General features: G+C 37.7%; 1 protein-coding gene across 10 annotated transcripts in view; it reads left to right on the top strand.

Annotated features, from left to right (window-relative positions):
- Nucleotides 1–25,743, top strand: part of LOC113239525 (trithorax group protein osa) — a 95,726-nt gene that overhangs the window by 19,459 nt on the left and 50,524 nt on the right. For all 10 annotated transcript variants that reach the window (XM_026476565.1, XM_026476574.1, XM_026476572.1 and 7 more), the window contains exons 2-4: nt 1,387–1,551; nt 15,609–15,764; nt 24,509–24,571. In XM_026476565.1, coding sequence (XP_026332350.1) covers nt 1,387–1,551; nt 15,609–15,764; nt 24,509–24,571 — 384 coding nt within the window. The remainder of the gene's footprint in view (nt 1–1,386; nt 1,552–15,608; nt 15,765–24,508; nt 24,572–25,743) is intronic.

Below are 25,743 nucleotides of genomic sequence, written 5' to 3' on the forward strand. Positions count from 1 at the left end.
TGTAACGTTATAAGCCTGTAATCCCATCGTTTACAAAACGGTTTTGTCTCGTTAGTGTTACTGACTTACGCTCCTGCTAGTTCAGTAATCTCTTAAAGACTGAATAACGTCTCCCCTTTACACTATCTTCAAAAGGGTCTCTTTACGGCAGTAGGTCACTACGGCAACTGTGAGGTTTCTGTGTTGAAACATTTGATCAGGAGAAACCATTATAGCGTATACTCCGATAAACTTAGAAACTGAACAACTTCATTGTTCATTTAAATAATATTAAATACGTTTGATATTGCTCATCGGTTTGAGCATGTAGAACGGAGACGATGCTAGGGTCGTGAGTCTGCCCGCGAGTCAATTATTGCTTAAATCAATATAGATGTGGCCCCGATCGATGGCTCTTTGTTCCAGCCAACTCAAGATACGGGGCCCGTCTCAGTGGCTCCAACTCTGTCCGGAAAACTCGCTGAGGTATCGCGGGGTCGGATGATTACTTATTAACGTAGGTGGAGGCTGGCTGGCGCGGGCGGGCCGCTTGGAGCTCGTCGCGCGATCGATGCCGAGTCGGCCAATGGCACGCCGCCGCCCCCGCGTCAGAACCCTGCGCAACCCTCGCCGCACTCCGCCCGCTTCGTACCCCGCAACGCCGCCCCCATAAATCATTGAATCCTCCATAAAACACCCCAATGTTCGTAAAAATGTAATTCTAATTGCCAAACGTGCAGCTCGTCTTATAATCAAACTATTCCCGGCGTCCTTGGTCTTCGGCCGTTGACGATAGTTTGAGCAATGAATCATTTCAATTTATGATGAAAGCAAACTGGGATCCCCGGCACTCGAGCTCTTTGTAGCCGGCTTCGTACAAATAATTGAATTTTCATCACTGAGCACAAAATGAAAGCTGGAAACTGAAGCCACCGACTTTGTTGGCATAACGAATTATTTCGGATGTCAATTATTAAACGTGTTATCTGGTGGCAAATTGATATTACATTTAATTTATGCTAATTCTATGGACTCTATTAAAGGCTTAATGTGGGTTAATACCTTTACAAAGAACGAATTACCATTCAACTAGTTAGAATATGTCTTCTGTTTGCATTTGTAGTTGAAGAGGTATGTTAAATAAATAATTTGAATCCAAAATTGTTTTAATCCACATGAAAATGGCAAAATACACTCGGTGTAGTATCTTTAATCACCATGCTAACTTTTAAGCTAATCCATTTTGACGGATTGGTGTTTTCCTTACCTCAACTTTACTCGTTACTACGTTTTCTTTCGGCGGCGCCAGGCTTTCCTTACAGGGTTTTCCTTCCGTAGGATTTGACAAAATTATTTAGGTTTCATGGACTTGTGTGTATGTTATATAATATGATGTTTTTGTTGCAGCCTCCGCGTGGCTATGGTGGCCCTCCTTATGGCTCTGGTGCTCCAGGTGGACCTCAGCAGCAAGGAGGTGGCTATGGTCCGCCAGGTTCATATTCTCAGCGTTATCCCCCGCCCCCGGGACCCCCAGGAGCTCCCAATTCTCGACCGCCCTTTTCACCGCACCAGGTAATTACCTTTTATCTAAGTAAATAAGGCTCCATAAAAATACATCTCGATCAAAGTCGTTGAAGTAACAAAATTGTTAAAAAGTAGTTACTAGTAATGCCACAATTATCATCTAAATTATTTAACAAATTTTAGTGTATTTCTATAAAAACCAATTATAATATAAACTCCGGTTCAGATAATTAATATTTGATTAACTATACTAATAATCTAATTAACTTTGAAATTGTGCCTATATTTCGATATGGCTATTCCAGAAACACGTTGCAACGTGCTGAGGTGTCGGTGTTCCCACTCAGTCAATGAAAGCTTTTTGTTCACATCCCTTTCACTACTCGGGCAGAGTGAAAGTAAAAATCTGACAATATTGTTTTCTGTTTTCCTGTTGACAGCGGCCCTGTTTTATTTACTTTAACTTTGTTGAGCTTAGTGCTCCGTATAATTGTGTCAATTCTGTGTACGACATTCTCAACTGTGTCCTCAGCGTTAATATCTCCTTTCGTCTATTTCTCTGTAATAAAGAAGAGTATTACTGTTTTTTTTTTATATTATAATATGCGGTAAATGTACGGTCTGACTTCTTAATTTATTGCGCGTATCATATATATTAGTATCGATTTGGTACTTGACAATAAAGCGACGCATTGTATTTCACATACTATTCAGGCTTTGTCGACGTATTGGCTCCTTTCAAGGCGCCCATGAGCGATGTAACACGGCAGCTATCATCTTTTGCGCTCACATAGTATAACTATGTATTAAATAGATACGAAATTGTATCAATGTATTATACATTGATACATTAGGTTTCAGAGTATGTCACAAACGTAATTAGTTATATAGGTTGATGACCTTGTTCGTATTGGCGTAAAAATTCTTGTTTGTTTACCAACCCTAGCTAAAATAAAGTTTTCCAATGATCTCCATAAAGATTACCGAATTCTTCAAACAAACTTTTCTAAGGAATACGATAGATATTTAAAGCTTAAAGTCGAACGTTGTGAATTATTCTCGTCACTGAAGAAAGGCTCCTTACAGTCGAAAGTTTTAAACTGTTTTATTTTAACTGTTTATTTTTGAGTTTATGGCTTGCGAAATGCTATAAACAAGCACAAAAAACGTAAATGCCATAAGTTACGTACCTATTCACTCACATAAATTAAGCAATTGAACAAATTCCATGTACGTGTAAATATGACCCCGGCGTTACAAATACACTGTAGGAACATAACACGACGTTTACTTGTGACAGACGATCGATAAGATTGTAAAACGCTGACAATGAGAAGATAAGAACCATGCCTCTTCATATTTCTAGTGTTGCTTATGTCATAGGTTACGGTCTAGAAGTCAGAGCTTGAGAATATGTAAATCATAATATATTATAAATCTATGTGCGCATTCTGTTGCATGAAAAAGTCTTTACAATACGCAAGACCGCTGCTACCGCCGTGATTTTTGCCACTAAGTATAGGACGTAATTGTTTAGGCAACTTTTTAAACACCCGCGCAATAAATTATTGACTAAATTACTTGGGCAGTATTTTATTTTTATGGAGTAATTAATTGCTGTGCCAAGCAAAATAAAGAAATTCTTGATTACAGTACTTTGTGTTATGAGGTTTCGTGTATTTAAAAATAACTCTTTGCAATATTGACATGGAGCTACATAGCCCGATACAATTATTTAGCTCCTAACCTAAACAACTATAACATTAATATATTATAAATCTTTATTATAAATGGTTTATAAGTTAGAATTGTATCCAAAACACACGAATCAGAGCAACAATCTGCACAACAGCCTATAAACATCATTAATTCCTTAACAAAAAAAAGTTAAACATAAAAATTAAAGCCAAGTCTAGCGATGCCGTAAGATGTTGAGAAATGTTTTTTGATCTTACTCTTGGTTCTCCATTTACACCTTACTTGATAACTATAAATCTTTATTTATAAACAATAATTTGTGTGTAGCAGTCGTGGTTGCCTTAGTTTCTCGGAACATTTTCATATATATATTCAGAATTTACTAAAACGTAAATTGGCCATGGCTCGTGTGAGTGGTTAGTTAGTTGAAAGCCCTATGCAAATAGACTGTTATTGCCGAGTAAATTGGACAGCGTCATTGATTAAACGCATGTAAGCGTATGCAAACTCTTGTCCGCTTTGATAGCCTAATGTGGTCCCATTGTGACGAATTCGTTTGTAGATGATATTTGTAACATTTTGGATGTATATTGCAGCCTGGAATAATGTTTATTATCCTGGGCCAGTATAACACAGATGTTATGTATGAGTTGTATAGCAGTTTTGAACAGTAGTACTACACTCAGCGTTTTTCGTTTGGACTGTTTGATATTCGCCTTTGGTTATTAAATTCTTTGTTTATAGGTTTTTCATACCTTGGTTCAATAATGGTTTCTGTATTAATATAAATTCTATAGTTTTTGTAAAGAAAATATTGAAAAGCTCACGGCAAATAGTTACAGAAATAAAATAGTGTTTCTGATTTCCCACAGGTTTTGTTTGGCAGATTCGACAGAGTTGTTCGGCGAGCTGATTTTTTTTTCTAATTGGTCAATCAGGAAAACATCTTACATAAGTTGTTCAGTTTCCTCTATATTCTCTATTCTTGTGTCTCAAACTACGACTACATTTTTAGGTTTCATTTTAACATCTCACTATTATGCAGTTGCATCATACACCCCTTAACATATTCAAATCCCATCGCTTCACTTTATTTTTTTTCCAACGTAAGCGTATTTTAATACATGAACACTATGACTACTTAAGTGTCTCTTGAGAAGTATCGATGTTCAATATTGTACTTAATATAATTTATTTTATTTGGGCAAATGAATGGGCATACAGCACTTACACAGAATAAGTATTTACATTTAGTTTAACCTCCTTTTGCTAAAGTAGAAACGTTAAAAGCTAGAGTCTAGAAAGACGACAAGGCTCCATCAATCCTTGAAGGCATTTGAAATAAATTTGTTCCGACGGTTTCTGTTAAGTAGGGGGGCGTCATTAGTCGCATTGGGTTTATCTACTTTTATATCCAAATAACAGCAACTATTTTCAATCAGGTTTAAGTGTGGCTACTGGTTTTGACCTTCCTGGAGTTTTGTTAGGTTGAAAAAAGGAGCCATTTTCGCCTTTCATTCCGGTCGTTTTTGCTGAACGTTATCTTTACGAAATTATTCCTCAAAATTCTCGCTTAAGAGCTCGAATTCAAATTTGGCCCGTACCAATACGGTTCATTTTGCTTCAGTCGAGCGGTAGCGGCTTTATTTTCGAATTTATTTTTTACAAACGAAATGAAATTAATTCGAAAAATTTATATCGTATACTATACGTGTTCTATTCAGTCCAGTTGATATAAAAAAAAATAGGTATGTGTAAAGTACCCATTGAATACAGTTTTCTTGTAAAATTTCGAGGTATGTTTGTGTTTTCTTTCAATAGTGAATATTTTTCATAATAGTGTTTTCACACCTTATACTAATCAGTGTATATCCTCAATTATACTATATGTTTTTTCCAAAGTGATCAATTCGACAGTTTCACTGTTATGCGGAATCAACCAAAGCCATTTGAGGTTGTGTAGACTCTTAATGTGTCAATACATCCTTCAGCTGTCATGATTTCAATTCTAGCCAAATTTCGAACTCCGGACCAAGCGATACTCCCCTACATCTTCCCGTCATGTTTAACTGTCATCTAAATATTAACTTCCTTAAGAGCTTCTCCAGGTTTACGCCACACTTTAGACCGCCGTTTCTGTCCAAATATATCAAATTAACTTTGTCAGTTCACACGACTTGTCTCCATTCCATTTTTTTTTGCTGATAAACGTCTGTTTAGACACTGAAGAACTAGTTTCGATTCCTTTAGTCGGCTGCGGACATTTGATATTTCTTGGCTTCTTCTCTGAAAGATTCTTCATTTCATCAATAATGGATGATCAGTTTCGTACACAACGTTTCGCTTCACACGTTTTTGCTTGGAAAGCTCTGTGCCACTTTATTTACCTCTTATGCACTAAGAGTACCCACTTATTATCTCGCCTTTGCATTCGCTTGCTGCTGGTTATTAATTTACTTTTCATGATATTGTATCATGTTGAAGCTAAGTTTTTTATTTGAATTGCACTTTCTGACGATATTTGTGTTCAACGAAGATGTGACCTGTGATGTTCAAAGAGCTTCAACTGCGTATTTTTCCCGGTAAAAAGGCTAACTTATTTTCCAACATGCTCGGTTTTACAGAGAACAAATAAGAGAAAAACATTCAATAAGTGTACGTAATTTATATATTATGACTTCCTGTGAAATTTCCACATTACTCAATTGAAAATGTTCGTTCAAAATCAAGCGGTTAAGCGCATTCAGTTGAGTCTATTAATGAAGATTAGTGAGTGATGTTTTACGCGCTTTTCAATTGAACGGATTTACCTCTTTATGGTCATGTAATTGTGTGGTTTGTAACATTTCGAATCGCATTTTAGTCTTTTAGATGGCGAAATGTAAATATTAGTTAAAAATGTTACCATTGCAAAGTTTTATTTTCAGTTTTAGTTTGTTTGGAAATTTTTGAATAGGCAATTTCATCGCAAGGCGTGCAGACGACGATGGCGGCCGAGTTCTTCTCACTTTCGCTAAGTCATTCATCGAGTAAGACATCTAAGTAATTAATTCTATTTATTTTTACACATCGTTTCTATCAAGAAAGGTTATATAAAAATAGAATGTTATAAAATGAAGTTACTTAAGTTTATTAAGTGTATTTTTGCTTTGCCCGTTTTATACGTGTACTTCTGTGCGCTAGCTTAAAATTACATTGCATAGGTGGATATGGAGAATGGTTGACCTACCTAAACGGTATAATGGGTGATTTTTATCTAGTATTTTACCTAATGTGTCTATGTATCTGTGAGTTTTCATGAGACATTTATATTTCAAGTATATAATGAGCATTGTAATTATTTAAGCAGGTAGATGTGCATGGTGATATCGATTGATGTGTGACGTCACGCGGTCAACGATCTCACCAACTCGTACTCCTAAGTTAATCGGGTACGATTATATTAAAATGCATTAATTATTTTATTGCACTCGTCCAATATTTTCGCATGTTTCATATTTGTAAGTAGGAAACGAAATGCGTGTAAGATCAAAGTCCGACGATTTATCTTAAATTTAGCTTCTATATGCAAACAAAAAAATTATGATTATTATCATAAAAACACTAATATTGTTTGAGGTTACCACTGAGTCCACTTATGTCGTATTTCGGCCTTAATGCGTTATATTGATCATACTTAAGGTTTGTTCATGTTTAACCGAGTTTGTGGCATTAATTTGTACTATGTAATAGGTTAGCCCAAAAGTCGTTGCAGTTTTTGCCACTAGTTTTAAACAAAAAGGAAAGTGTTGTTTAATCTATGGGTATTTTAAAAATAATATTTTAGTGCGCATTTTCAGAATAGGCGAGAAAGTTTTAAGTTTATAATTCATGAAAAAAGTCCAGGACTGGTAAATCTTAAAAGTGGCGTATTTCATAATGATAATGCCAAACCACACCATCTTTACAAATCCGCCCAAAACTATTACAGTTAGATTAGGATGTGTTACTCATCCACCGTAATCGCCCGTAATATAGTCCCTTCAGATTTTTACTTGTTTCGGTATTGGATGACTTTGACAGATAACGAAGATATCATCTAAAGACACTAACGGTCGTATTCTAGAACTCTACTCAGTGCTCAAGTCAGGACTTGAGTACACTTGATACTCAAGTCCTTGCCATTAGGGTCATATTTCCAGTGCTTGAAATCATGCTCAAATCTGCTCCAATCCTGACTTAAAGCATTGAGTAGTGTACTGGAATACGACCCTTAGACCTTTAGAGCTGTATTTTATAAGTAAAGACATAAATTTTTATACAAGTGGAATTTCTAATATTACTCGAAAATGGCAAAAGATTGTTGATTAACATGGGCAATTATAATTGATTAATATTTCTCTTTTTTTTTTTGTTTTTCGTTCATACTTTGATGCCGCACGGACTTTTTAATCAACTCAATACAAAATATCCTCCCTAAAACCGGAAAGCTGATATACATCTTTAGTTGTGGAAAAACAAACAATGCAGGTTTGATATAGAAGCCAATTTTCTCCTTAACAAACCTCCTTTTATTTATTTTAACGTTAAGTTGTAGATGGACATTTTGTAGTGCCTCGACGCCGCCGACGGCATTTGTTCATTAGCGCACTCTGCGCTCCTGATCTTTTTAGAAATAAACACCTTCATGCTTTCATGTCCTTACTCCTGTATTACAATTTTAAAAATAAGGTGAACTTAAGCTGCTTTCTGTACTTTGTCTGTATTTATTTATAAAGTTAGTAAGAGAGCTTTCGAAATCCACATCACTTTTAATAGAAGCGTTATATATCATCGTTCGTTACGTTATGGTATGCAAGTTGAGCATCACTAGTTGGTGGTCGGAGAACGATTTGTCACATATTTATAGCCATTAGACGCTGCGCCGCCTCACGAGACTTGATGTTTCCTGCTTAGCTGCAGGGAGAAACAATCAGGATACGAACACATTCTTAAAATTTTTATTTTAAAATTTTCGCTGAAAACCAGCGTCGTGGCACTTGCACATGTGACGACAACAAGCTGAGCGGGTCACGGTTTCCTTGGCAGCACAGCACACACGCTTTGTGCTCCATATATTATATTATGTATTTAGTTTCAAATCCTCATGTTATTATTACTATCATAATCAGTATTATTATTAATTTACATTATAATCTATAGTAACTCAACCTAGCCCAAACTCACGAGAGAAATAAATGTAAGCCATACAAATATTTCCTCCGGCCAGGGAATCGAACGCGGGATCTCTGCGTGGCAGTCCGACAAGGTAACCTTTCAGCTACTGAGGCAGTTGAGTATTATAAAATGCATGTGTACTGTGTTGAGTATTCTAGGAATAAATACTTTTTATTCTATTCTATTCTTTATTTCGTGCTTTTTGGGTGTTCTCCAAATCTAACAACATTTCCAAGTTGAAGCAGAGTGGCAGTGTTCATTGAAGCACATCACAATACATCGATGTTTTATTTATTGTTGTTTTGTGTTTACCAGAAAACTGTAGCCTAATTTATTAGCTTTATTAGAAAATCTGTTAAATGTATGTTTGTTGCCATGAAATGCTGCTTGAACAGAGCTTGCGTTCGGTTACGTGCTTGAGAATTTGCTCCGTCGGCGTCGTATTACTCGATTCATATTCTAGTCCGAAACTAGAGAGCCGACTCGAGCGCTTCTAAGAATCGTTGAGCCGACGGCGGCGCGTCGGAGCCTCATCCACTCACGTGAATATAAACGTTCTATCATAGTTACTTAGCGACTTGTCAGGGGAACTCAGGCCTAAGCGCTCTATCAATAAGTTCTAACTTAGCTTGTGTAGTGCTGATACGCTCGAATGACGTAAGCCGCTTCGCGCGCTCGCTGACGTAAGCTCGTTGTGCAACGGAGACCGAGGTACGTTTTGAACCATGGCTCTTGGAGCAAACTCGTGTAGAAATCGGTGTTAAGAAACGGTACGACGAGGAACAAGGCCGTTTTGAAAACACGGGCCAATGTGGTTATCTCAGAATTGACTTCAAATTATTGAACTTGTTGGAGAATAACCGAAATTAAATTATGGTTCTAGAAGCCTTTTCAGGATACTGAAGTAGGTACGCTACCTGCACTCCTCTTCTAAAAAGTGTCGTTTTGCAATAGAGCTTAAAAAAAGTTCAAAGAACATTAAGGGCGTTAACATATTTTATGAATACTTACCACCTATTAGAATTCCTATTTTATCTTAATTTAACTCAACGTAACTTCTACGTATCTAGTTTAACTCATATTGCCCAACAATCATACTAATATTGTAAATGCGAAAGTAACGTCTAAACAGCTGAACCGAATATGATGAATTTTGGTATAGAGACAGAACAGGGGCTACTTTTAATCGCAAAAATAAATTTTAAAGTGGCCGAAATAGGGGATGGAAGTTTGTATGAATAACCAATCATTTCTCAAGGGATCTGAATATTTTTGGCGTTTGTAATGAAAATTAGTATTAATATAGTACAATAAGCTAGTCGAAGTACTTATTCTACGCGGCACCAGATAGTTTTCAATATATATGTATTTAGACAACGCAACTGCAATTTCCGAGAAGTTTCGGATTTAATCAGTACGTTTCGATTAGTAAGAATGTCTGTCAATATGTCCTTGAAAGTGCATTTCCTATCCTTAGCGGACACATTTAACTTTGTTGGCTTCGACAACATGGCCGTGAACTTGAACTAGCTTTCCTGTTTTTATTATTTATTACGTTTCTCGTGAAAATAGAAAGTAGAGATGTTTGATTGAATACAAACCCATTCAGCGGAAAATAATATGTTCACTTCTTCGTTTAATTTATTGGTAGAAACTAGTGTTTAATTGCCGTCGTAATGCATTTGCCTCTATTAAATTTATATTAATAATGTCCTAATATATTCACGATAACTACAGAACCAAATATATGTGCATCGATTGTTATATCATGAATATAAAATGCTTTACTTTCGAATGAGTAATATTGATATTGTAATTAATGTGAACTAGGGTTGACGTTCGCTGGCTCTTTTTCAGCATACAACTGTCTTATACAAAACAGCATAAAATTACTCTGAAACATTTCCATATATAAAGTAGTATTATCTTGGTCGCAATAATATGTGCGGAACGGTGCTTAAATAGATAAACTATATCGGAATAAATCCTCCGTACAAAGACGATCATTATGATAATTAATTTGCCTCATTACGCCGAAGATCATACCAGAACACAGAAGGAGATTTGATATGACGAACGACAAGCCGGGGAGGCATGTTGACCACAACATGCCTCACCGGCTTGTCGTTCGTAGCAAATAGTGTGTATTTGAAGTTGTGTGATAGGTAGGTAGGTGGGTAGAGTATACGCTCGCCTCAGTTACGCCCGCATCCGGGTGCAATGAATGCGACGACAGTTTCAAGGGCACGCCTCAGGTGATGACGTACACGCACCCCACTGCCACCCACCGGCTCCCGCGGGTGTTCCGGCACCCACCTAATAATGCACGTCTACGCCCTGTCTGCCGCGTCCGCACTCGTTGCAACCTTGAGTGCTCTCGGGAACACCCCCATTCGCATTTAACTGGTGAAAAACAAGTGTTGCACTTCAAAGGCTGTGATCAACTTAACTAGCTAAATGAAATGGTTTCCCGGTTTAGGAGGGCTTCAGGTCACGTTGATTGAACTCGAATACAAATTAGTGGATGCCTGTGGAGCACTATCGATCGCGGCGAACTGGTCGCCACCGCGCGCACGTCACTTTGGCTCGTCACCCACTCTATAATTAAGTTGCACATTCAGTATCACGTTGATAACTCCCTAATTCTCGTAATAATAGTGGAGGCGTACGGGCGGGGTGGCGGCCCCGTCAGCTGAGCGAAAACGAAAGTAAATAGAACTCGGTCAAAGGGTTCGTACTCACCTACTCGCAATATTTATGTGGGTACTAGGGGGGTTAACTCACACCCTATTCAGTCGCCTTCCTTTGATGGATGGTTGGCGACTGGCGCGAACGTTCGACTGAAACTCGCCCGAACTCGAATGCCAGACATTAGTCTCAATTTCCTACTATACTCTCTTTACCAAACTTGTTCCACAAAATTATTATTCAGCGGTAGTTTCAGGCACTCTTAAGTGTTTTGTTTAAGTCGTCGACGTCGTACCACCCAACCCGCTTTTAACTCCTTCAAAGTTATTGCACTGCTATAAGGAATTTGTATGCCAAAATGTTCTGTTTGTTATGTTACTAATAATTTAATTTTTGGAAAGTTGTAGCAGGCATATAACTTTGTCCATAAACATTTAAATCTTATTGAAACGTTATCTAAAAATTGTATATATTTCACGGCTAATCCCAGAGGTGTAGCAACAACAGCATCGGCAGTAATCACTAGTTCTGACGAACCTAGAGAGGACTCACGTGCGTAACGTCAGCAAGCCTCTGGGCAGGAGTGGCGACGGCTCGTTAACCCGTCACTATCAAATCACTGCCGGCACATGAGCTGTAGCATACCCAATTACGGCTTCCAAGAGAGCAGAAAGCTAGATATTTTGGTGAACGAATATATTGTTCTATATATAGTGGTATTAGTTCTATACATCATTCGCTGTTTTAGCAAAATCATAACAGATATTACTTGCATTGAAAGGAAAAGAGTAACGAGTCGGTTTCATCAGTTAAAAAGCTAAACAAAAAATTTTCACGCTCACAATGAATGAGTGTTAAATAACAAGATCGTAATAATGGCATTTATATTTCGAATGTGTAAACAAAAAGAACAACACGTAATAGGTACCGTTACATTATTAAATACCTACCTCATAAGGATGTAATTGTTCCATTATCAAGAGCAGTATATACGTAATAGGTAGTTAGGTCGAGAACACATGACAACTCGTTTTATTCAATTATCGCTAGTAAGTGGGTAGAGGGGGAAATATGAAACGTGAATGACTCCTCTTGACCTGAATTATGTAAATATCAGGGCAGGCTTATCTACAGCCTTGGGACGTGACGCGGAAACTGGCTGCGGAGCGAAAGCATTGAGCGATTGATGCAATCAACACCGTCTATGGTGTTTGCAGTGATCTATGTCGAGGACGGACAGTATATCTGGCCTTACATGCGCTCAGTTGTTGACATGCAACTAACGATTCAGTCGAATTAAACTATGACTGCTATCGAACGAACTTTTGTTTATATCGATGGTTGAAATTTAAATGTCGTAACGGACATTTTGTCGTAAGGGTAAATGACGTTACGACAATTGAAATGTCCTAAGAGACATTTGTCTCTTAGGACATTTGAATTTTCCACTGTTGATATAAGGGTAATAATTTTATCGATGTATCGATTTTTGAAATGTCGTAAACGATATTTTGTAGTAAGGAACATTGTCTATTACGACAAAATATTCCTTACGACATTTCAAATTTTCATTATATTTACATACGTTTTTTGACATGACGCTGTAAAGGAATGATTTTATATTTACATTCTGCTTGCGCTTCGTCGATTGAGAGAAGCAATTTATTGTCAAATTGAAGACACAAATTTCTTGCAGTACCGTATTGAGAGGGTTGTTCCACATAAAAGCCCATTGCTCGGCGAATCGCGTACCAAACTGTATCGGCACAGAGCGGTATCCGTTAGTAGTGCTTTTCCGTGCTCTTTATTGCAGGCAACTATATGTACATCGATGCATAGATGTGTTGCGGTGCACTCGTTGGCAAGTAAACGGGTGTGCATAATGGATGCACGGTCAAGGCCGACCGTGGCCGTCGACCTGCTCTGCACGTGTCCGATTGTTTTGCACTAAGTACTTCATCCGTGTGCGCGTTGCGTAGGCCTCGGTAATCGCTAGATTAATGTTGCTAACTGCGAGATAAGTGAAAGCATTGTGTATCACTGCTGCGCTCTTAATGCTGGTAAAAACTCACTGCACTACTCATGAAGTGAAAATAGGTTAAAATATGAACTCCAAACATAATAAATAGTCATGGTAAGTATATTAAAATACTTGTGCAAAAATAGGAACACATTTTTATGCGAATTTACTCTGTGTGTGTAAAGGTACAATATAAAATATCAGGTTAAATCCAAGTGGCTTTCGTTATAATACTCGAAACTTGATTTTAAAATAAATTTAATATTTAATTTTTCGTTATTAAACCAGTTTCAATATAAGATTGTTTGTATGGCTTTCTGTGAATTACATCGCTAGATCAGTAGCTATTTACCGCGTTTCAGCAAAGTTTAAGAGCAGTGTTTTAAGAGTACATTAAAAAGGTAATTAGAGTGGGCATGTTCGCGAGCTCACAGTCACGGCCAAGGACACGCGCTTTGTCGAGTGTGATTAATTGAGCGTTCTCATTTCGACTCTGACCCCATTCGCAAAACTCTAATCGAATCTACCTATTCGATCGCGCCGTCATCGTCCTTCGTTAGCTGTGTTAGCTACCCTAAACCAGTTTTAATTATTTGCAGTACAACAGTCCTTGCTGACCCTGGCGACGATTCGTGTGATGGGGAAAAAAATGCGTAAAAAAAGACCTGCTGGTAAAGCGTTTAGTACGATGATTCTTAAAGCGGTCCACATCGACACCAGGAGTCCACTCCCGTCAATAAAAGGTCCATGTCAGCGAAAGCAATGTGAAGTTAATGGGGTTCCACGAGAAACTAAATTTTGACTATCCACAAGTGACTATGTACTTACTTACGTAATACTTTCTTATAATAGACATAAATTACTTTGAAATAAACATTTCACAACAAACAGCTATATTCGGTTTTAAATGTAGATAACTTAATAAGTTTTTGAAGTTTCTCACTCTACAGTTAAACTTATCAAAGTGAATATAGTAGGTACTGTGTTAGCCGTTAAAAACATATTTAAAGTTGATGAATTTGAAAAAAAGTCCATTTTAGAAATACAGGGTGTTTTCGCAAAACAGAAAAAATTGTCACGTAGTCTACGAGACAAAAAAGTTTGGGAACCTCTGGTCTATATTCACTTACTCTATCGACTTGCAGAAGTTCACCGTTCAACTTCCGACATGGTTGTTGTAATATCTAACGTTTAGTGCTCTCGTTAAAGCTTCGTTAAAGAACAACCGCTTGACAACTTCGAAGTGCAACTTGCGATTAATAACGTTCAAACACTTGCAATAGTCAAACAGTTTAACAAACTCTCATTCCGTGAACTACCGTACCTTGTCCCACCTTCAGGATTTGTAGTACTTACGGAATGCTTATTTTTATCGTAATAATATTTTGTTATGTGCAAGTTTTGAAACATTTTCTTTTATCAATAAACGTTCCTACAGTTGAATAATAATTTTACCAACAATGTGATTCAATAATCGTTCTCCATTGTAAAAAGAGTTTTACACAATAGAATCAAACCTACATGATACTTACTGCATTGTATGTTATCTACCGATGTGTATTAAATTGAAATCCAATTGTGTTTAACATTTCTTTTTCTTTTGTTTGTATTATTTATTAGTAGTGATCGGAATAGGTGGAGTATATTTACCTAAACTTCGAGGAACAGAGACATAAAGTGGAAACTACCTTACAACAAAAATTTTTTATTCCTGATTTTTTCGGGATTCGGGAATTCATTTAAATACATTAAAAATTGATTTTATTTGGGATAGGTAGGTAGACTATATTTGTCTATAGTTCGCGACGAATAGTTGCAATCACCTATTTGTCGGAATATTTAGGAAGTTCCGCCAAAAAATCTTACTTAATATGTGTATCAGAATGATTATTTATATGTATTTCGAACATACTGTTGTTTTATGGACATTCCTCCGGGATCCTAAAACTATCGCTTCGACTTTACTGGCCGTATTCTAGAACTCTACTCAATGCTCAATTCAGGATTTGAGTATGGTTTCAAGCACTCGAAATCATACTCAAGTGCCTGCCATTAGGGTCGTATTTCCAGTACTTGTGTGACTTGAGCATTGAGTAGAGTTCTAGAATACGACCCTACGTATAGTCAAGTCAGAAAGTTAAAACGTATACCCGGGACTACACAGAGTTGACGCAACATCTCGTTGCAAATTTCAGACGAATGCCTACCTATACTACCTACCTATCCCATATACATTTTTGAAAAATTTCTAGAATCAAAAAAATCCGGGTCAAAAAAATGTCGTAAGTTAGTCTTTCTACTTTTCTCTTTGGACTTTCTGTCTCTGTTCCGCAAAATTGAGGGATGTATCCACGTTTTAAAATTGAAATATTGTAATAAACGCAATAATGTTTGTAGTTAGCATTTTGCATATTAGATACTATATTACTTTAATAATATATTTGAGCAAGAACTTTATAGGTTTTTCGCCGACAAACATTTTGCAGCAAGTTATTTGTTACAGGGATACGAGCGCGGTGGTTCGCCCCAGCCACCAAACCAGCCCTCGGGAGCGCCCAGCCCGGGGGCCCAGCCAAACGCCCCTGGGCCCATGTCCCCCACGCAAGACGGACAGCACGCGCCGCACTTGCAACACCCTAACCAACCATTACCTCACCAGGTACCAACCATTATTGATTTGAGTGTTTCGTAATGTAATTTGGAGAAGGTTCAGAATGACCGTATACATTTCATATTATCTATTTATTGCGGTTTGATGCAGAATTACACATCGTATTCTTGACTAAGACGATAACAAAACATCATTTCGTTTTATCCCAAAATACACACAGACCGATACATTTAGCGAAATACTAGTAAACTCTCCAAAGTAATGCAATGTCTTTTTCAAAACTCGGTTATTTTACTTATTTTATATATTATTTTACATCTAATTTTTAAATAAAGAATTAGGCGATTGCCATTTCTTTAATAAATTTATTTTAGTCTCCTATTAATACAAGCTGTCGAGTGGTTCGAGGTTGATTTTGCGTTCTTTTAAATTTCATAAATGTTAGTTGAATTTAATTTTCTTTTTCTTTTATTTTTAATCTTTTTTTATTTAGGGGCTTTGATCATTATTGAACATGTCAGACCCATTAGAAAAACAATACCGAAAAAAAAACACTTAATAAAATCCAGACCTACCAAACATGTATACAACATCTTCACTGCACTACATGTTGGCTCCCATAAAACAGGTTGAAACCACCCCACATTAAATGTACGGAAACCAAATTTCCATTTAATGAATTACAAACTGTTTATTATTATATTAACAACAGTGTCTGCTTCTGCGTCTGTTACGAAAACTAAAAAGAAGTTTTGTTTAATTTCGATTTTTTTTTCTATGGAATTTAGTAAGGCTAAGACGATGTTAAAAGGTGTTAATTTAATTGCTACTTGCGCTAATTTTTATTTATTTAAATATAAATGTTACTATTATATTCTCACTTTTGTATTCCCTTAAATGTGCCGATGTGTCTATTTCTCAATTGATTGTTTCTCCGGCCTCTTCCGGATCATATAAGCGATTTGGTCGTTTTAGCTAAATATAGTATTAGTAGGTTCAAACATCGAATGTTATACAATTCATCTATTTTATTATTGACATAATATTGTAAGCAAATCTTAACCGTATATTGCGTCTTTTTCAGATATGGAAATGTCTACAAAGTAACTGTTGAAAGTGTAACATAATATGTATCTGAAGATTTTGTAATAACGTGATCATAACGGTGTTAGTGTCTCCTTCAGTCATTATCTCTCGCCTTTAGATACGGCCGGGTCGGAGCTGTGCATTACGTCACCCTCCATTAGTGTCAACGGCGCCACCTTAGCTTCAAAGCTGTTTTCAGCATGCACGACGTTGCCACGAAATATTAGAGCAAATTTTATTATATGTATCTCGTCGTTTACTAACTTATAACTTACACGCTTCGATTTAGACGATTCTGTTAATAAGAACATGCGAGGATGTTTTTCAATTCTTATAATTGCATAATTTTTAACCCGAGCCGGTGTAATGAGCAAAATGCTGTAAGAGTATTGGATTGAAAGGAGCAGTTGTAGGGAAATGATACCAAGCTTTATAAGCGGCGTCATGTTTGCATTTCGTTTATCGCTCATATCGCGGCAAGGCGGCGCCGGTGGCGGAAATTTTCGATAATTTCGGCCGAGTCGACTGCTCCACCCGACATACGTTTGTGCCACAAGATAGCTCCGCGAACCGGCAGATAGATAAACGGCTACTTGAAAATAAAGATGTCTATTTTAGCTGTAGTTCGCGTGTACATAAACGTTAGCCGCTATATTTGTAGCACCGGATGGCTACATAAGGTAATTGGGTAAGGGAAGGGTACGAAGGACCTTCGCTCTTGAATGCACAAGATAAGCCTCTATAAACGGGTCGGTCAGAATGATTTTGTTGCTAAAGAAAATGCGTTAACTGTACACCGGGTAAATAAATATTCATTTTATATTTCCATTCCTATAAAGTTAAGTAGCGTGCTGACTGGCAGTTACTGTGAAGTATATTTTCATCTAAAATGTTTTGTTACACTTGTATTTGGATAGAGCGTCAGCACGAGCGTAGATAGGAATCTGTATAGCTTTAGCGAAATTGAACCCGCTCTATATGGAAAGTATAGTAATCCACGAAACTCGGTAGATGGAACTTCGGCTATGAACTTTACTGTTATCGCTAAACATTAAACTGCTTCCGAATGTACGGAACCCTCGTTGTTAGCAATTTTTAAAAATTACCTTCCCGACCATAACTATTTCAATAAACCGTCTATGGTCATACCCGTCCTAATGGACGACTTTTGCTATCCAAAGTTTGGTTTGATATTGTTTGCCAGTTTTTATGTGCTATAATAATAGAATCGCTGGAATAACATTTTTTTACATTGGTTATATTAATTTCCATAGATTAATAAGTTAATATTGTTGTGGTCAAATGACGCGGGTTGTTAACGCCTGATTATGCTTTTTGGAGTATAACTTTGTTTCTATTCTTTCATAAAATTTGGAATATCGGATCACGAGCAACGCTGTAACAAGGAAATAAATCAATGTCGTTATTTGTTTAATAAATAGTTTGGCATGCTTTATTAAGTAAGATGCCTTTGAAATTGATCTTATTGACGCATTGTAATAAAGTAAGCGAACGACATAGCAATACGTCATAGTGCAGGCAGCGATCAAAATTTGAGTTTGAACGTTCGATATACGGTTTTTGGCACGCTGAGTTTGTCACGATTAGCATATTTTTTATTCCCGCTTTCCAGTCGTATGGCTTGCACGTGGTTCCGGCCGGTTGCTTCGTGTTTTCTACAGCGCCCTATGTTGGTCAAAACTCATTGTTGATAACCATACTGACGGCACAAACTCACTACAATTTGCTTTAGTTTGTTTGCATTTACTTCGGAAACTTACTGTGTCCGGACAGAATTACTTTAAAAAAAATGTTGTTTATTTTCTTTACCTGTAAATACTCCAGTTACTCTCAAGAAAATGCGCTAAATGTATTTCAAACAATTGTTACCTATCACTGGTACAAAGTTGGGGAATATAAAAAAGAAGCATTTCAAATGTGATATCTTCCAGTGCTTACAGGAAAGTGTTCTGAGAAAAGAGCGCGGCGCGGGGTGCAAAAATTAAACGTCAGTCAGCTATCACGTAACCGACGGAGCAAAACACTCCGACCCTCCGGGAGGGAGCGTCTTCTGTCGATTCTACTCGCGCGCCACTTCCAACTAAACGCCCCGCCACTCCAATTTATGCTACCTTAAACGTTAGTCGTTCCATTAAAGTTTTCTTTTAGCCGCAACACTGCTACTTTTCTGTAATGTCCATAAAATACTTTTTGTTATTTTATCAACTTCAAATTTAAGTTGAAAACATTAATACGTTCTAGAACTTGTATTCAATTATTTATCATCACTATCTCAATCTTTTTAAAAGCTATACTGTGGCAGAGCATGAAGTGAACACAGAAGTTTTATTCTCGTATCAATGCGATCTAGCGCGGCAACATAAATCTAAACTCCATTTGAGGTTCACAAAACTCGTGGCAAGCGACGCGCGCTTAATACTCCACGATGTCAGTGGAGAATTTTGAGAGTCAAGGGCCATTCCATCGTGATCGCTCGAGAGTCGTACAGCCGAAATGAAACGTCGTATCTTATTTTATGATTAGCGGCTCGAAAGCGCTTTGTAATTTTGTTAGTTCCGCCTTTCTGGTGCTGGGGGCGAGCTCAGTGAGTGGAGATCGATGCAAGCGTTGCGTGCGAGTGCGAGCGGGAGGCCACGCTAGCTGCTTGTTCCGTCCCTGTCACTCGAACCGCCTACCAGGCAGCCATGTTGTGCTCGACCTGCGCTCGCCCGACCGCCATTGTAGCATTTGTAGCTAGTGATGTTACCTATTCGACTCGATATCACTGCGCTACAACTTCGATCGATGTTTCTACCCAAGCGACCGTTTATTTCTGTCTCCGCTAGTTTATTTCTACTTGTCAAAGAAGTTTAAAAAACAACATAAGATTTGTGTTTATTTCTTCAATAATGTTGTAAAATTGCAGACAGATTATTATGCAATTTAAAATTCGCGTGGTTCGTGTGTACATTGTTTAAAAATGTATTCATCTACAATCGAGCACGATATAATATGAGGCGTCCTGAGTAGGGCCTGTCATACTTCAATCAAATAGAGAAGTAAAAATGTCGATAAAAAGTGTTGTCGATATAAAAGGCAAGAACGTACAGTGGACTTATAGCCACGGCTCCGGAATTAAAATGTCAGACGTGCCGCAGCGCGGACGAGTGTGGGGTTCGCGCGGCATAGGGGGGACGGGGGGGACCGGCGTTATTAATAACCATAAGCCAGCAGACGCACGAACGTCCAGAGGGGCCCTGCCAGCGTGCAGTAATGAGGAATCACTAATTACATTTTACTGGACTGTACTACCATAACAACGTTAATTACTCTACATCGCCATGTGCAAAGCGCTGTGCTATGCTTTAAAGAAAGACAATCGATGCAGTAGTAAAAGCCCCATTTTTTATTTATAGTCAGATTAGGTAATAGGAGGCATCATGATGTCGCAAGCAATCACTTTGTTTGAAAGCAGCACTGGCGCTGGATATTAGATATCGGGCCTGGACGGAATGACATGATATAAAGGTCTGGCTGGCGGGCACGGTCCGTTTTAATATTCCCCCACAGTAGGCGCGCCGGTTGTGTGCGACAGCTCTACCCGCTCGCTAGCTCAAAGCCGACATCGCCAGTAAAAACTCACTATATTTTATTGTCAAGGAAATATATTTGTCAAAGGCCGTGCGATTAATTGCTTGACTTTTCTGAAGTGCGCCTCGGGGACTTTTTCGTTTAGTCATTTGAATGACACGCTTTTGCATTAATTTTCTTCTATACGTTACGTAGTTTGTTTGTGTACATGTTATTTGTTTATGAACACTATTTTTCTTGATGTGATGGCATTTGAGGAGGTTGACTGTTTCAACCTTTGTCTTGTTATATTTACAATTAAAGGTCTGCACATACTTATCTCTCAAACGCAGGGTATTTACAGTTCCGACCGACTTTATGCTGCAGCATGCGAAAATGGGAGACGAAGAGAACGCGAAACGGGCGTCGCTCTCGCAACAAACTGCAAAATGCTTCGGGTTCTCCGAACTTTTGTGTGGTAACTCCGCTCTCGGCTGGAAATCTGTAAAGCGCTGACTGTGGGGCGTACATTCTCTCTCCTGCGGCGAAGTCACAGCGGCAGGGCTGTCGGGAATTGCCGAGCTGGATAAATTATGCCGCGCGCTCCCTTTTGCAATCTCCGCAAAATAATACAATTGAATTGTACCAGAAGCTTTGTCTTGTTTATTCTGCTTTTCGGCAATAACTGCTTTGATATGTAGTGGTTCGAACTGCGTACCTTCGAATTAAATGTTTTTGACACACCCGCATTGACATGTGTTTTTATTACTTTCCAGCGTCTGCGTCTGTACTATTTCTAATTCGGTAAAGCTGGAGATGGTGACTTTTCACAGAGTCGCGTCAAGTAACTCGAAAATTGGTTTCCAAGTGATTTTTTATTGTAGATCGTGTACACAACCACCACGTGTGTATCAAATGCACAATAACATTCAACAAGAGATATATGTCCCGTAGTTGGAAATTCATTATGAGTTTACAAACAGAGTTGCGCCAGTAGCAGCGAAGGCAAGCGCTGCGCTGTATCGCTTTTCCTCTGAGTTCATATTCAAATTAAAGTCGTTGATATATCTCTACGATATATAGCCGTCGTGAGTAACAGAACTTTTATATTTGATGGTTTCTTGATTTTTAAATATAACACTTAAGTTTTGTGCAGTTTACTCCGATATACCATTTACTTGTGTACGTGTATACAGTGTGTTTATATTACGGGCGGGCGTTAAACTTTCATGGTTAAGTTTTGTGATAATAAACACCCTGGTCGGTTTTATAACTATTTTAGTATATGATATGCATTTAAATGTTTTTTATATGTTTTTTGTTCTGTTTGTCATTTTTTACTTGTATATATCTCTACCGGTTAACAGTAAACATTTTTACCATAACATAAACCCACGCTTATTTAAGTACAATAAAGTAGATCAAATTGTCTCAACGTTTACCTAGACTCTTTGGAAAAATTACGTGTGTTCTAGTAATTTGTGTTCTAGAAACGAAAATAAATTTTTGTTGTTAACAACACTTAAGTGTTTTGTTTGCAATAGTCACTGCATCGTCCTTGGCTATTTTTATCTGTTCCCGGCAAATTAAAATCGAATGCTTTTGGTTAAGCAACCTTTTTAAAAATAACTTTAGTTTTAGTTCAATTTTATACTTGTGAATAGAGGCATGGAGTTGCTACAAACTAACTTGGAAGTTGCTGTCAACAAACACATCGTCGCCGACACTCGCAAACAAACAAAGCATGTAACATTGTGAACACTACAAGTTTCCTCGCATCTAGTGCGCTTCTCTTCACGGACTCATTTAATGTTTATATAGGTATCTTTATTCAAATCTCCTACTTCAAAATTTATTACATTACGCCAGGATTTACGTTCAGCTATTAGAAAATTACACTCTCCCTACATTTTCCCCTGTTGACTCACATCACAGTCTACTTCTATCTTCTGAATTCCTGATAGGCTATTTTTCTAAGGAATGAAATCATAGCTATGCCGAAGTCATTTTAGTACTCGTACCACGGGTTGGTCAGTCGTCAGAGTGTCAGTTGTCACTTGCGATCACGTAAATTATTTTTACAGAAAATGTTAGTTTTCGTGGTCGCCAGGACCGCTGTACAATTTGACTTATTGTCGAACTTTTGTCGCAGTGGTTAGCGATTATTGACGCTATCAAATGCCTAATGTTGCGAAATTGAAAATACTAACGCTTGGGCACTTTTTTCGAGAACGTTCGTGTACGCTTGAACTAAGTGAAACGAATGTTTCGCGAGAAACAATCGGTCCTCGCAACTATAGTAATTACGTACACTGTTCACCCCTACAGCATTTCGTATGAGAGCCCTGCATCACCGTTTGTTTTGTAACCAGAGCAGGAAGAGTAGGGTCGTTTTGTTTTGATTTCTTATCCATCAATATTGTTGTTTCATTCGACTCCAACAATATTAATTACGTCACGAGTACGCGAAGTGGTGGGGTTTGCTTGACCGTATGACGGTAAACAGTGAGAGCATATTATAACAGAGAATTAGTTATGTACATTATGTCACACTATATGCATGTTACAGTTTGGTAAAATACTGTTATAATAGCCATATTTTATTTACTCATTATAAGTGACTCTTCTGAATACCGCCTATTTCTCATCAGCCATAAAACAATATTTATTCTGCATCTACGCTTATGCCGTTGAGCGTTTTAATAGTCTGATGGAAGGATGGGTTTTCTAGTGGCAAAGTGTAGTCTTCGGCGCTTGAACTAACTTCCTAGTGAGTTCTGGAACTTTTTGTCGCGGCCGGTCGTTCCAAATTGCGATTTAATTCGGAGCAAGTCGAGTCTGTAAATAGTTACCTAGCAGCGATTTGTGCCCCTGCTTTACTATCGCAGTTGGTGGCGTCTTTCTTCTTTTTTATTTTTCCGTTTATTAAAAAGTGGGATTCTTGAATCAATACTTGTAATATGTAATACGTATATACATATACTTGTGACATATGTGCACATACACACTTACAATTTTATGCACCAGTAGCCAATTGAAGGCAGAGATGTACTCTTACGAGATATGTCCATGGCCTGTGAATGTTTCAATTAGTCGCTCACTAGTGCAAGCGGGACCGCCCTGAATTACTAAGTAATTATGTGACTGGCGCGAGCCCAAGCCAACTACAATGTACAATTATTTATTAAGGTTCACCAAAATTTTTGCACCACTACTAAAGATAAACAAAATAATGTTCATGTTCATACGATACAGTGTACTTTGCATGTGATATGATCGCTCGTTACACCGACTTTATTGGATCAGTCGTGTACGCCTGAAGCGAGTCGCCGGCTAGCCAATCTGCTAAGATTTAGTTACATCGATCGCTTACTAACGCTTTTATCTCTGTTTTTTGTTCACACTGTAAATACACATTATGTACCTGCTGTGTAGTAAACACGACCCGGTCGTGACGTTTGTCTGATTAACTTCTTAAAAATAACTTCCAACAGGAGCTCAAATAAACTGAAATAATAGTACATTGTGAATAAAGGGCGGTAAATAAAAAATTACTAACGAGAGTTTGTTAGTAGCCCGAAGCCGTCGACTTATGAAGGCTTTAATGATTATTGTACAGTGTATGATAATGTTTTTTTTTTCATAGATAATGCAACTCGAACTAAAATGTTATACTTTTATACACTATTTTATACGCATATGCATTCAGCCACAATGTATTAGAGATGAAATAAATAATATCCAAATTCTAAAAATACTGCTACTAAATTCTAATAATATAGAATTTGAATTTACAAAATAAAATTAGTGAAATATAGTTATATTGCAGTTTTTTTTATACTTCAAGTTTATGCGAAATGTATACGTTTAGATTTATCGAGCATAAAAACTTATTGCTTAATCTTGATTTGAAAAAATCCATGGGGCGATTGTGTAATAAAAAAGCCCGTGTGCATAATTTAAGACCTTACGGTCGACTGTGCCTGCATGTCATGAGACTTTACGAGGAAGTGTGATGAAAATATAACTTACAGTAATTGTGACATTACTTCCAACAACGTTAGTTTTGCGAAATGCGGCAATTTATAATATATGAAATTGCGGGACAATGCACTAATAGCACTCATCTGTTGCAGGGCTACCCTCCCCCTCCCAGGCCTCCGCAGCCGTCCACGCCGAACACACATGATCCAGACTCGGTAAGCAATTCGCATATGCGGCCCTTTCTAAGGCAACGTTAATTTCAGCGCCTAAGACACCAAGTCAGTAAACCAGTATCGGAGAGCTGGTCGTAAACAAGCATTAGCATTTGAATGTATTGAGTACGGACGATCAATCAGTGAGGGGCCACCCGACCCGATGAGTCAAGCCGAGTATTAAAAAGCTATCAGCACAACCACTCGTCTCTTTAATCAGCTCCCACCTTAATGCAGACTTAAACTATAAACTCGCTTTATAATAACACAAGCAAATACGTATTTTGCTAGCATACTGTAAATGACGATGCCTAGTTCAACGCTAATGGCTGTATAAGCAAGTCATATAAATAACAAAGTAAAGCGCGTGTACCACACCTAATGATGCTGTGTTCTAGTTGTCAGTCGCGTTATTATTTTTTCTGAAATTACGCAGTTTTTTCTGAATAATGAAATTTTTAATTTTTTACATAAATATCAACGGTTTTATCAAGCCCTCTTAGCGGTCAATGAATTTAAGAAATTAGATTTTTAGCATGACACGAATTTGAGAAAGTTTTTAAGTGATTAATTGATTAATGTTAATTGTGTTAGGTATAAGGCTGTGTTTTGGAGGTGATTACTGAGTCTCATACTGTTGATACGTGCGGAATTCGCTGCGTGTATCCAAACTTAATGGGTACGAATAAGCATAATCATAAACGTCGTGTCTTCATTAGCGCGCACATGTGGCCTGCGCAACGAGTCTCGTTGCCAGCCGCCTCTATTTGTGAACTGACACCCTGACACTCCATTACCAAACTTAGCAAGCCGCTCTGCTCTGCACGGCGCTTGTTTTGCCAAATTGTAACACTTCATCCTGCATACAAAACGTGCACTCTTGATGTTAATATTTTATTTACAACACTCCCATTGTTTTCATATAAAAAATGAAAGCAATTTCCTATTCAATAACTCTGAGAGGAAATGGAAGAAGATTCTCGTGTAGCACGTTGTTGTTATACTGTATCGGCTCGTTTTGTAGGTGTTTGCTTTTAGAGTCCATTAGAGCATTAGGCGATTTCATTATGGGACGGATCAAAGAGGTTTCGTATTTATGGGAGTATACCTACAGTACATCCGCACACAGCCCGCAGGCACACCCTTTGGATAGTCTGTGGTAGTAGGGCTATCTT

Source organism: Hyposmocoma kahamanoa, unplaced genomic scaffold, assembly GCF_003589595.1.
Source record: "Hyposmocoma kahamanoa isolate Upper Pololo Valley unplaced genomic scaffold, ASM358959v1 99879, whole genome shotgun sequence".
Lineage (NCBI taxonomy): Eukaryota > Metazoa > Arthropoda > Insecta > Lepidoptera > Cosmopterigidae > Hyposmocoma > Hyposmocoma kahamanoa.